At 39.2% G+C, this 14,516-nt stretch overlaps 1 protein-coding gene across 9 annotated transcripts in view; it reads right to left on the bottom strand.

The window, feature by feature from the left end:
* LOC126335019 (ryanodine receptor) overlaps nt 1-14,516 on the bottom strand; it is a 691,249-nt gene that overhangs the window by 27,909 nt on the left and 648,824 nt on the right. For all 9 annotated transcript variants that reach the window (XM_049997852.1, XM_049997851.1, XM_049997850.1 and 6 more), the window contains 3 exons: nt 9,483-9,602; nt 8,765-9,025; nt 6,199-6,329 (listed from right to left, as the gene is read on the bottom strand). In XM_049997852.1, the coding sequence (XP_049853809.1) occupies nt 6,199-6,329; nt 8,765-9,025; nt 9,483-9,602 (512 nt within the window). The remainder of the gene's footprint in view (nt 1-6,198; nt 6,330-8,764; nt 9,026-9,482; nt 9,603-14,516) is intronic.

The raw sequence follows: 14,516 nt of genomic DNA, 5'->3' as shown, positions 1-14,516 counted from the left end.
ATAAACCAACAAAATGGGGTGTAAAGATTTTTATTTTATATGGTGAGAGTAGAACTATGTTCAACTTTATTATATATGAAGGCTCTACCACTCCAATAGTCAGAGAGAATAAATACACCATTTTGTCAGGTATATTTTGACAACTTCTTTAGTACTTATTCGCTTTTTCAGTGGCTGTTGAAGAAAAATATTTATACTGTAGGCACTATTCGAACCGATAGGTTTATGAAATCTCCATTTAAATCTGATTCTGAAATGGAGAAATTGCCCCAAGGGTCAGTGGACGAAGTTTTTAGCATGGATGGTGTTATACTAACCAAATGGTTTGACAATTCATGCGTCACCATAGGATCAAACTTTATTGGAAAAGGTGGTGCTGACACATGTCGTCATTGGGACAAGAGACAATGAAAGTATATAGACGTTCCCAGGCCTGAATGTGTTCAACTGTACAATTCCAGCATGGGAGGAGTTGACAAACTAGATTTCCTCTTGTCATTCCTCTTGTCACTCTACAGAACATTCATTAGATCCAAGAAGTGGACTCTAAGAATGTTCACTCATGGATTGGATCTAGCAGTAACTAATTCATGGTCAGAATATAAGGAGGAGGCTGCCAGCCAACAAGTTACAAAGATCTTACGATTTCAGACAGTATATCACTGAAGCCCTCATAATTGGAGGTAAAACCCCTGCCAAGAAGAGAAAAAGGCCATCCAGTGATGACGCATCACCTTCTGGGCCACTGCATCACAAACGGATTGCAGCTATCAAGCCAGTGATGGATGTACGGTATGACCAAATGAACCACCTACCGGAAGTGAGCACAAAAATGCCCAAGATAGGTGTAAGAAAGAGGGCTGCAAAGGGAAAACTTATTTTTTGTGTTCGAAGTGCAATATACATTCCATGTGGGAAAAATATATCTAAAAACAAAGATGATGTGACTTACCAAACAAAAGCGCTGGCAGGTCGATAGACACACAAACAAACACAAACATACACACAAAATTCGAGCTTTCACTACTGGTGGTTGCTTCGTCAAGAAAGAGTTCCTGACGAAGCAACCGCCAGTAGCAAAAGCTCGAATTCTGTGTGTATGTTTGTGTGTCTATCGACCTGCCAGCGCTATATATTACAAATGTCTGCTTGTGTCTGTGTATGTGCGGATGGATATGTGTGTGTGTGCGAGTGTACACCTGTCCTTTTTTCCCCCTAAGGTAAGTCTTTCCGCTCCCGGGATTGGAATGACTCCTTACCCTCTCCTTTAAACCCCACATCCTTTCGTCTTTCCCTCTCCTTCCCTCTTTCCTGAAGAAGCAACCGTTGGTTGCGAAAGCTAGAAATTCTGTGTGTGTATTTGTGTGTTTTAATTATTGTGCCTGTCTACCGGCACTTTCCCGCTTGGCAAGTCTTGGAATCTTTGTTTTATATATAATAGAAAGAAACTTCCAAATGGGAAAAATATATTAAAAACCAAGATTCCAAGACATACCAAGCGGGAAAGTGCCGGCAGACAGGCACAATGAACAAAACACACAAACACACACACAGAAAAAACAAAGCTTTCACAACCGATGGTTGCTTCTTCAGGAAAGAGGGAAGGAGAGGTAAAGACGAAAGGATGTGGGTTTTAAGTGAGAGGGTAAGGAGTCATTCCAATCCCGGGAGCGGAAAGACTTCCCTTAGGGTGAAAAAAGGATAGGTATATACTCGCGCACACACACACACACACACACACACACACACACACACACACACACACACACACACACATATCCATCCATACATGTACAGACACAAGCAGACATATTTAAAGGCAAAGAGTTTGGGCAGAGATGTCAGTCGAGGCGGATGTGCAGAGGCAAAGATGATGTTGAATGACAGGTGAGATATGAGTGGCGGCAACTTGAAATTACAGAAGATTGAGGCCTGGTGGATAACGAGAAGAGAGGATATATTGAAGGGCAAGTTCCCATCTCCGGAGTTTGGATAGGTTGGTGTTGGTGGGAAGTATCCAGATAACCCGGACGGTGTAACACTGTGCCTAGATGTGCTGACCGTGCACCAAGGCATGTTTAGCCACAGGGTGATCCTCATTACCAACAAACACTGTCTGCCTGTGACCATTCATGCGAATGGACAGTTTGTTGCTGGTCATTCCCACATAGAAAGCGTCACAGTGAAGGCAGGTCAGTTGGTAAATCACGTGGGTGCTTTCACACGTGGCCCTGCCTTTGATTGTGTACACCTTCCGGGTTACAGGATTGGAGTAGGTGGTGGTGGGAGGGTGCATGGGACAGGTTTTACACCGGGGGCGGTTACAAGGGTAGGAGCCAGAGGGTAGGGAAGTTGGTTTGGGGATTTCATAGGGATGAACCAAGAGGTTACGAAGGTTAGGTGGACGGCGGAAAGACACTCTTGGTGGAGTGGGGAGGATTTCATGAAGGATAGGGAAGTTCCAAAGGCCTCACACTCAAAATTCCCTTCTCTGGCTGCAACCCTTCTTTCCATCAGTCCCTATACCAGTTCCAAACTGAACAATCCATTGCCCGCACCCACCTAATCCTTCACCTACACATCAATTCAGCCAATGAACACACCCGTCAACTCCTATCCTTAATAAAAGTCCTCAATCTTTCCTCTCCCACATCCAAACCGGCTGTTCAGAGCATCCTCCTACGCGCCAACCGCAAATTAGAACAGCATGCCACCCTCCACCTCAAAAACTATCCAATCTCCTGGTTTCCCATGTCCGGAAAGGCAACTCACTCACCCTTCACAACTTTTCCAGCAAACCTCACCCTCCTCTCATTGTACACAAACCCAGTCTCTCCCATCTACTCAATCTCCCACTTCCAGCTCCACTCCCTCCAAAACCTCAAAAGTCCAATCAACACAATCTGGAACCACAAAACCCTAATTCAGTAGTTAACCTTTTCTCCAAACCTCTCTCCCAATCCAAAACCTCTGTCCTATCCAAAGGCCTCACCTTCAGCCCCACCAACTTCCCTACCATCTGGCTCCTACCCTTGTAACTGCCCCCAGTGTAAAACCTGTCCCATGCACCCTCCCACCACCACCTACTCCAGTCCTGTAACCCGGAAGGTGTACACGATCAAAGGCAGAGCCAGGTGTGAAAGCACCCACGTGATTTACCAACTGACCTGCCTACACTGTGACGCTTTCTATGTGGGAATGACCAGAAACAAACTGTCCATTCGCATGAATGGACACAGGCAGACAGTGTTTGTTGGTAATGAGGATCACCCTGTGGCTAAACATGCCTTGGTGCACGGCCAGCACATCTAGGCACAGTGTTACACCGTCCGGGTTATCTGGATACTTCCCACTAACACCAACCTATCCGAACTCCAGAGATGGGAACTTCTCTTCTCGTTATCCACCAGTCCACAATCTTCGGTAATTTCAAGTTTCCGCCACTCATATCTCACCTGTCATTCAACATCATCTTTGCCTCTGCACATCCGCCTCAACTGACATCTCTGCCCAAACTCTTTGCCTTTAAATATGTCTGCTTGTGTCTGTATATGTATGGATGGATATGTGTGTGTGTGTGTGTGTGTGTGTGTGTGTGTGTGTGTGAGTATATACCTATCCTTTTTTCACCCTAAGGGAAGTCTTTCCGCTCCCGGGATTGGAATGACTCCTTACCCTCTCCCTTAAAACCCACATCCTTTCGTCTTTCCCTCTCCTTGCCTCTTTCCTGAAGAAGCAACCATTGGTTGCGAAAGCTAGAAATTCTGTGTGTGTGTTTGTGTGTTTTATTTATTGTGCCTATCTACCGGCGCTTTCCCACTTGGTAAGTCTTGGAATCTTTGTTTTTAATATACTAATAAAAAAATTACGTAATTTTATGTAATTTCTACCTATAGATATTGTGTACATATTGTTATTATCCCTAACAAAAGGTCCAAGAAGTGGAATCTAAGAATGTTCACTCATGGATTGGATCTAGGAGTAACTAATTCATGGTCAGAGTAATAGAAGCAGGCAACAGAAAGAAAAACACCAGTCACCATGTCCTATATAATGGACAATCCACTGCTTCCGGATTATCCAAATTAGGAAATTTTGTATTCAGAATTATCATAAGTATGCCAAATTTCAAACTTTTATTTTGAAAATTGAAAATGTGTGACTGAAAGGGATAATGTCTGTCCCTTCTCCACTTCCAATGACAAATTTTGCACCACAAACTGTATAATCAAAATGCTCACCTTGTTCTCTATGAATGAGAAGTCTTGCATAATTTGCTTTGAACTTAAGTTACCCCATTACAAAAAAAAATATCATTTATCAAAATCATAACAGTGTGTACTGAAATTGACTATCTACTAAAATGCAACATAATACACACAAACAACAATGCTGCTGTGGAAACTGAGCACTTATGTAATGTTATTCGTAGGAACAGAACACCTATGACTTTTTGATAATATCTATATTATATATTAAACTTGAGACTTGACACAGCTCAATTTTTCAACATAATAAAGTGTAATGCCAACACTCCTCAAGGGTATGCAATAATAGATAAACCAAGGGAAATTTAATAAAAAGTACTTCTATCTCTAGCTGGACAAGTTCGACAAAATGTAGAACCTAATATTAATTCAACTCGAAGGAAACAGAATGAAATCATATTGAGGCAAAGTTGTGCAGTGTTCTGAAAGAAAGCTGTTATAAAGTCAGGAGATAAGTTTAAAAATAGGACAGAAAGGCCAAGCTACATAAAATGAAAGTCTAGGATATTTTGCTGTTGCCAAAGAATGTTTGGGGACCTAAGGTCAATTTTTAAAAAAAACTGTGTCTGCCCTGAAAAAATTGTGACAAGGGAACCCTACAAATAATGACTTTCAAGTGACAAGTTGTGAATGTTCTCATTTTATTAAGTGAAGTCCAAACTGGGGATTATGATGTACACAATTTATGGCGTATAAGGAGTGCATCCTTCAAGGGTTCCAATGTTATAAAATCTCTACAGATTCAGTAAATACATTAGACATGCAGAAATAGACATCACATACAAATAACAATAATATGATCTCAGACTGCCTCTGTGGCTGAATAGTTAGCATCACTGCCTTTGGTGTTTGGTTCCCAGTATCTCCTTAGATCTTAAGAGGTCTGAATCAGTGGCAGGTGTCGACAACATCACCTGGCTGTATTCCCATAAGGGAGAAACTCAGGTCTCAGGATCTACTCAGCTTTGTGAGGCCAAATGAGAAGCACCCCAAATAAAGAAGCAGCAGCACCATCAGAATTCATCTACTGGCAATAACTGCTGCAGATATTGGCAAATGATGATCACACTCCTCATGATCACAGACCGCACCTTGTCCTGCCTTGTGGGTAACAGTTGGGAACAGGTGTAACCCATAATTGGTGTTTTATTTATGATTTGCAGCACCAGTACTAATAAAAATTAACTCACAATATAATGTGAATAATACTACATTAAAAATTTTCAGAAATATGTTCTTACGGAACACTGAGGTACAAATCATGTTGCACCTTACCCACAACAGTATGCTTTTCATAAATTAAATACGAAATGAGACACACAAAAGGGTGCTATGGGAGAACCAGACTCCCAAAGAAATGCAAGGTAGTGAAGGTAGAGTGTGACTCACAAAACTATCTGAAAGAGACAAACATCCACAGAATGGTGTGTAAAAGCATGTAAAGGCCCTGAAAGTCTGTTATGCACTTCCCACAAAATATAGGCATCTGGGTTTGAGTCCACGTTCAGGGCACAGTTTTAACTTGTCACGTAAAATCAAGAATGTACATACTCGAGAAAGTATAGAATTCCATATCAGTAACATGCCTCATGCTATAGAGAAGCGAACACATCCTCCTATGTCACTTCTTCTCCTACAGCATCTTGGGAGGGCTTCTGTACTTTTTGTACAGGAACTTAGATTTAGTGTACAAGGTGTACTTTCGTAGCACAGCCTGCAAAAGTGAGGTAACCCAGTCTGGAGGACAGTTTTAACTTGCCCCAGTAAACACACCAAAACAGTGTAGAAGAATTACATATCACAAAGCACTGCCATCTATCAATTTCAGAATCATTGTTTTACGTTCTTTCCACTTCCATTCTCATGTTTATGTAAAGTTTATACAAAGTCATGTTTATCAAACAAAGGTAATCAATTTTCTAAAACTTACTTTGCAGATATCACCAGCTTGTCCCAATGGGATTTTATATCATCATCCTCTGGCTGCTCAACTATGTACAAGCCATCAAATTCCAATCTCCTGGCAATTTCTTTCTCTCTTTTGAATATGGCCAGTGGTACCTGTTAGTTTACAATTAAAACTTGGAGTAGATAAAATGACACTAACTGAATATTTAGAAAGAAAGTCAGAAGATTATCAATACTAGCTAATTAAATTAAAAATGAAAGATAAAGTGAAATATGATCCCTGACACAATAAAATATTTATGCCACATAATACAGATTCATTTATCCTCTTCACCCCCCCCCCCCCCCCCCCCCACACACACACACACAAAAACATACAAAGCCATCCACTCAGCTCATCAGCTTTCTTTCCCTCCATTACTACTTTGCACCATGAAACGTCTTATGCATGGGATTTCATTTTCTACTCATGGCCATTGAAGTTTTGTACCAGCAATTACAAATTTGGCATTATGCTACTGACAAGTATGAAAAAGTATTTGATGCCATACCATGGCACAGATATAAGTTATAAGTAATGATGTCTTGTAATACTAATAACAACTTTATTCAATGTTAAATGATTTTATGAATTTGCCATTTTATAATGACTGAATATACATACACATTTTTTTACATACATTTTATAGCAAACTGTGATATGGCAAGACAGGTTTATCAGTAATTTAGTTATATGTGAGACTTTGATTTGGAAGTATAAAGATTTCGCCTTTGCAACTAACATCTGTCAGGTGATTACATTTAGCAGTACTAACAGACTTGTATTAAGCCTATAAAAATTATCTTTATTCTGTACAATGCAGAGATACTCATCTGTTGAGCAGCTTGGGTTGGCAATCAATACCCTTTTAGTCTGGTTTTAAATTTTGCTGGAGGAGAGATGTGACTGAACTCCACAATCCATTGGGAAACCTCAGTTCTGCATGAAGTGTGTTTCTTTGATACTATGCATTTATATGGCTTATGAGATGAAACTGATCTTTGTTTCCAGTGATGTGTTTGTGCACGTCAGAGCTTGCACTCTGTTTTTGGTTTGGCAGCACAAATTGTTCTTACAGCCTTCTTCTATAACTTTTAAAGCTTGTAAAGGTTTGCTTGTGTTGAGACACCCCATACTTTTATTCCATAGTTTATACAGGACAACTCCAAGCATGATAAGCAGTATGTAGTACATGGGTACGATTGCAGTATTCACTAAGCACATTTAATGCAAATGTACTTTTAGCCAGTTTGCTTATCAAATAGTGAACATGGAACATGTGCATATCCCACTGAAGTGTATGATGTATTTTTATTCCTAGAAATTTTACACGGTTCTCTTTAAAATCAGCATCAGTTCCAGTACAAAACTGTTTCAAAATAAGCAAGTCTGCAGAAATTAAAAACCATTACTGCTGTTTTCTTGGTGCTGACACTGGGATGACTTTCATTGAAGCACTGAATGATTTCATTTGTACTACAGCTGCATAAAACTTGTAATTGGTGATAATCTTTATGCTTGCACAAAACAGATGTATTATCAGCTTACAGAATTATCTTTGAGATTGGGGAGCAGTATTTCTGTCATTTATAGAAATCAAGAAAAGAAGGGTCCCTAGTACTGAACCTTTAAGGACCCCACATTTCATGTCAGCGTGTTCAACTTGCCATTTTTAATAGCACACACTGCTTTCTCTTAGTCAGATACGACTTTATTAGATCATGTATGGTTGTGTCCCAATTGATAGCAATGGAATGAACAGGTGTGATTACTGAAATAAGCAAAGTTACTTGTTATTCACATGCTGCCTGAAAAATAGCCTGTTTTCCAACCTGCATGTGAATAGCACAAGTTTAAGCACTATGCTACTTGTATCAGTTATCACAGATGTTATGTCCATTGCTGTAAGTGAGATGCAACCCTACAAGTTTATCATTACTTGTGACTTATATGTGCACTGTGACAGAGCATTAAATATTTATGCTTAAAAATGGAGTAATGCCTATATTGCAATAATAGAATAAAAACCTCTACCACTACAAGTGGAAAATGACATCCTGCAAACAATTAATATAGGCTGGGGACCCACATTACAAGATGTTAATCTTGTGTAGTCATTCAATTACGAGTGCCTTTAGCTATGCTTGTGAATGATAAACCTATTCTAGCCCAATATCTTCTTATATTTCTGTCTGTATCTACATTAAATAATTAACAGACGACTAAAAATAAGAAAAAAAGGAACTGTTGCTGACAAGTTTGCTTATGCTAAACTAGAAAATATTTACACATTGAACGTTAACTTCATAGTATAAAAATATTCACTATGAGATAGTGTCCTTTCCTCATTGTTCTATACAAAAACTTACTAACATGTAGTCTTCCCACCTATTACCTGAATATTTACCCACCGTGTTGAATTTTTACATATACTTATCATCAAAAAAGTATAATTTTATCCACTCTATCCATTCTATCATATTTTCAAACCTTATAGGCTTTCTTGCCTCAGTAATAAGAAAAATGCAGTAAATGTAATGATTTTTACCTTCAAGTGGTAATATGCAATGAGCATTGCTAATGAGACCATGGAATGCAGTAATGCCATTAATCGTAACACGTGTTCCATGTAGAAAAAGTCTTCATCTACATGGACTAGCTCTAAGGGTTCTTCTTCTTCGCCACTTCCATTTTCTGCACTTCCCACTTCTGTAGAATTCACTTCCATTGAGAGTTCTTCCATTAAATCAGCCACTTCCTCTCCTGAGCCATTGCCATTTTCGTCATCATCACCACCAAGAGTTGTGACCTAGAAGAGTTATTTGATAATTTTAATGCAGTTTACAATATCATGAGCAACAAAACTTTAGCCTATGGCCAACGTATGGTGTTTCAAAATAAGAAGTTTCTAAGCTATTATTGCAACTGATAAGGTTATTACTGATTTCTCATTTCAGATTAGTCTTCATTACATTAACAAATAATAAAACTATTAAACGTCTTTTATTACAATCTGCTGATGCACTTTTTACACAGTGATGATCATTTTGGTTTCGATGCAGAATGTCTGTCCTCTTCAGATAAATTCACAGTGTCTAGTATCAGCTTGCTTTACCATGAAGAACCAGAGGATAGCTCTGTCCAACCACAATGTTCAACTCCCTCACACACAGTGTTGTATATCTATTTCTATGCATGCCTACAATACCACTCTTAATATACTTTCAGAAGTTTCTTAAAAACAAATTTAAAGCTACTGTACTCACTTTATAAAATAACAGCATGAAGTTGATGCAGAAGGCAAGCACTAACGCAACATATTTCAAGTTGTAGAAGTTGCGTGCAAGGAAACTTACAGCCCTCTTTGTGTACTCGCTGAAGTCAATCTAAAGATAAAAGAACAATAGTCAGTATTGATAATTTAATCTGCGAAGCTTTTGTCCTAACATGGAGTAACATGTACTAAGTATTTTGGTAATACTGTTTTCTATGTTAAATTATTAGGCACAAATAAAATTGCCATGATGCTGGTACCGTTCAAGATATGTTTTGCTTACACAAAATATGTTGCCAGAATATATCATATCGATAAGTTCTGAGAACTAACATTAAGTCCAACAGTAGAAATCATGTTTGGTTAAACAATGGTCAGTTGCAATAAACCAAACAAAATGAAAACACAAACAAATCAACTAACTCAAACATGACCACAGAAACTGGGGTAGTGAAACAGAAAAAGAGTTAAATTTTTCAGTATATATGAATCTTTGCCTGCTTATTATACTCTGAATGCTAACCCCATAATTTGTTTAAATCTACTTTAATTTCTGCTCATTACCATTCTGTTTATTAGGAGTTTCAATATGTTGCTGTTGTTGTGGTCTTCAGTCCTGAGACTGGTTTGATGTAGTTCTCCATGCTACTCTATCCTGTGCAAGCTTCTTCATCTCCCAGTAACTACTGCAACCTACATCCTTCTGAATCTGTTTAGTGTATTCATCTCTTGGTCTCCCTCTACGATTTTTACCCTCCACGCTGCCCTCCAATACTAAATTGGTGATCCCTTGATGCCTCAGAATATGTCCTACCAACTGATCCCTTCTTCTAGTCAAGTTGTGCCACAAAATTCTCTTCTCCCCAATTCTATTCAATACCTCCTCATTAGTTATATGATATACCCATCTAATCTTCAGCATTCTTCTGTAGGGTTTCAATATAGGTAGTATTTACTACCAACAGGTGACATTAATAAAGAAAATAGACTCAACTGTACTTTAAGTAACCAAAATGATAGCAGACAAAAATAGTCTGACAAAGGAAATTCTAGGATAGTAAAAACATACAAATTGTGACAGATGACAGCAGATGATGGGGGGTAGTTAGGCTTTTCTCACAATAATAGCTAACAAGACAAGAATATAATTTGTTTTCATCACTAAAAGTTGTACCCAAATTGCAGAGCACAATATTCCAAGCAGCTTTAACTGTGTTTTAGCCATACATAGTAGGACTTAGCTACACCTCTAAACTTTTAGTCTTCCCTTCGTAACATATGATGGGATAGCAAAGTGGAAACGTCTTCATTTTTTTGGCTACTTTCTTAAGTAAAGTCATGACAGAGGCAGGAGCTGGATTAAATATAAGTACACACATCTCTTGAAAATGAAACAGCATGTTTCAAACTTTTCTCTTCATAACTTGAACGTACATTAAACCAGACATTTCTCAATCTCTGGTATAACTGGAAGACTATCTACAGCTGAAGCCATAGCTGTTACACTTATTGCACCATGATGCCCACAACAGGTTTGAATTTTGCACTGCATTTCTATAGGTGATGGGAGCAGGAAATTTTTCAGAACAATTAGTTTTTCTGAATGAGCCAACTTTTTTTTTCTTTCCAATAACATTAATCACCTAAAGATAGAATTTGGATGTGTGAAAATCCTACAGTAACAGTTGAGCAAGACAGTTATTTGCTGAAGGTTAATTATTTCAGTTGCACTGCCATGTGCAACATTCATTTGCTTTCTTTTTCCATGGCAAAAGCTGAAAGAAGATCAGTATACTTGGTCCTGATAAAGACCTGAGAGTAACAACTGGGAATATCATTTTCTCCAGACACTAAATGGACTCAATTGTACTACAGATAACAACGGTGATAGGTGACAAGGATATTCTAGGGTGCAAAAAACATATACCAATAATAATCAGTAATGTATCTGCCTGAACCTTGCACTGTTATGTATTCAAACAATTTAGCACTTCGCAGTATGCCTGTTGTAAATAACTCTGCTCCATATGAAACTGACTGTCAACATCATGAGAATAACCATGAAGAAAAGAAAAGATGACACCCTTCCGAGCCAAAGCATTTAGTACTAAAAAGAGAGAGAGAGAGAAGTCCCCGCTCGATACCCTATTTTACTCTGTAGAAGTATTCGTTAACAGTAACAAATAAAAATTTGTAAGTGAAGCTCTCTTGTTCACAAAAATTAAAGAGAAACGTCAGTTAAATCAATATAATAATGCCTTAAACACATTTCCTGTGACTAATTTCCTTATTTTATATAATCTTTGAGCTGTAACTGCATAAGCCTCTATACTAACATCTATGAAAATATGTATTTCAGATTACGACAGTAAAGGAAAAATAACACTGAATATATCATTCCCTGTAAAGTTTACAGTACTACTGTTACTATTACTAATATCGTTACCACTATTACTGTTGCTGAAGTCTCATACTCCTTGACAGAGCGTAGGGGAATGATGCCGCATGTATACCGCAGAGACAGGCTGGACAGTGAAGGGGGAGGCGTGTTTATAGCGATAAGAAGTGCAATAGTATTGAAGGAAATTGACAGAGATTCGAATTGTGAAATGATTTGGGTGAAGGTCACGGTTAAAGCAGGCTCACACATGGTAATTGGATGTCTCTATAGGCCCCCGGGCTCAGCAGCTGTTGTGGCTCAGCACCTGAAGAATAATTTGGAAAATATTTTGAGTAGATTTCCCCACCATGTTATAGTTCTGGGTGGAGATTTTAATTTGCCAGATATAGACTGGGAGACTCAAACGATCATAACGGGTGGCAGGGACAAAGAATCCAGTGAAATATTTTTAAGTGCTTTATCTGAAAACTACCTTGAGCAGTTAAACAGAGAACCGACTCGTGGCGATAACATATTAGACCTTCTGGTGACAAACAGACCCGAACTATTTGAATCAGTTAATGCAGAACAGAGAATCAGCAATCATAAAGTGGTTACTGCATCGATGATTTCAGCCGTAAATAGAAATATTAAAAAAGGTAGGAAGATTTTTCTGTTTAGCAAAAGTGACAAAAAGCAGATTACTGAGTACCTGACGGCTCAACACAAAAGTTTTGTCTCGAGTACAGATAGTGTTGAGGATCAGTGGACAAAGTTCAAAACCACCGTACAATATGCGTTAGATGAGTATGTGCCAAGCAAGATCGTAAGAGATGGGAAAGAGCTACCATGGTACAACAACCGAGTTAGAAAACTGCTGCGGAAGCAAAGGGAACTTCACAGCAAACATAAATATAGCCAAAGCCTTGCAGACAAATAAAAATTACGCGAAGCGAAATGTAGTGTGAGGAGGGCTAAGCGAGATGCTTTCAATGAATTCAAAAGTAAAGTTCTATGTACTGACTTGGCAGAAAATCCTAAGAAATTTTGGTCCTATGTCAAAGCGGTAGGTGGATCAAAACAAAATGTCCAGACACTCTGTGACCAAAATGGTACTGAAACAGAGGATGACAGACTAAAGGCCGAAATACTAAATGTCTTCTTCCAAAGCTGTTTCACAGAGGAAGACTGCACTGTGCTTCCTTCTCTAGATTGTCGCACAGTTGACAAAATGGTAGATATCGAAGTAGACGACAGAGGGATAGAGAAACAATTAAAATCGCTCAAAAGAGGAAAGGCCGCTGGTCCTGATGGGATACCAGTTCAATTTTACACAGAGTACGCGAAGGAACTTGCCCCCCTTCTTGCAGCGGTGTACCGTAGGTCTCTAGAAGAGCGAAGCATTCCAAAGGATTGGAAAAGGGCACAGGTCATCCCCATTTTCAAGAAGGGATGTCGAACAGAAGTGCAGAACTATAGACCTATATCTCTAACGTCGATCAGTTGTAGAATTTTGGAACACGTATTATGATCGAGTATAATGTCTTTTCTGGAGACTAGAAATCTACTCTGTAGGAATCAGCATGGGTTTCGAAAAAGATGGTCATGTGAAACCCAGCTCGCGCTATTCGTACACGAGACTCAAAGGGCCTTAGACACGGGTTCACAGGTAGATGCCGTGTTTCTTGACTTCCGCAAGGCGTTTGACACAGTTCCCCACAGTCGTTTAATGAACTAAGTCAGATCAATTGTGTGATTGGATTGAGGAGTTCTTAGATAACAGAACGCAGCATGTCATTCTCAATGGAGAGAAGTCTTCCGAAGTAAGAGTGATTTCAGGTGTGCCGCAGGGGAGTGTCATAGGACCGTTGCTATTCACAATATACATAAATGACCTGGTGGATGACATCGGAAGTTCACTGATGCTTTTTGCAGATGATGCTGTGGTGTATCGAGAGGTTGCAACAGTGGAAAATTGTACTGAAATGCAGGAGGATCTGCAGCGAATTGACGCATGGTGCACGGAATGGCAATTGAATCTCAATGTAGACAAGTGTAATGTGATGCGAATACATAGAAAGATAGGTCCCTTATCATTTAGCTACAAAATAGCAGGTCAGCAACTGGAAGCAGTTAATTCCATAAATTATCTGGGAGTACGCATTAGGAGTGATTTAAAATGGAATGATCATATAAAGTTGATCGTCTGTAAAGCAGATGCCAGACTGAGATTCATTGGAAGAATCCTAAGGAAATGCAATCTGACAACAAAGGAAGTAGGTTACAGTATGCTTGTTCGCCCACTGCTTGAATATTGCTCAGCAGTGTGGGATCCGCACCAGATTGGGTTGATAGAAGAGATAGAGAAGATCCAATGGAGAGCAGCGCGCTTCGTTACAGGATCATTTAGTAATCGCGAAAGTGTTACGGAGATGATAGATAAACTCCAGTTGAAGACTCTGCAGGAGAGATGCTCAGTAGCTCGGTACGGGCTTTTGTTAAAGTTTCGAGAACATACCTTCACCGAAGAGTCAAGCAGTATATTGCTCCCTCCTACGTATATCTCGCGAAGAGAGCATGAGGATAAAATCAGAGAGATTAGAGCCCACACAGAAGCATACCGGCAATCCTTCTTTCCACGTACAA

The sequence above is a fragment of the Schistocerca gregaria genome, chromosome 2 (assembly GCF_023897955.1).
Source record: "Schistocerca gregaria isolate iqSchGreg1 chromosome 2, iqSchGreg1.2, whole genome shotgun sequence".
Taxonomy (NCBI): Eukaryota; Metazoa; Arthropoda; class Insecta; order Orthoptera; family Acrididae; genus Schistocerca; species Schistocerca gregaria.
This window is presented reverse-complemented; position numbering and strand designations above follow the sequence as displayed.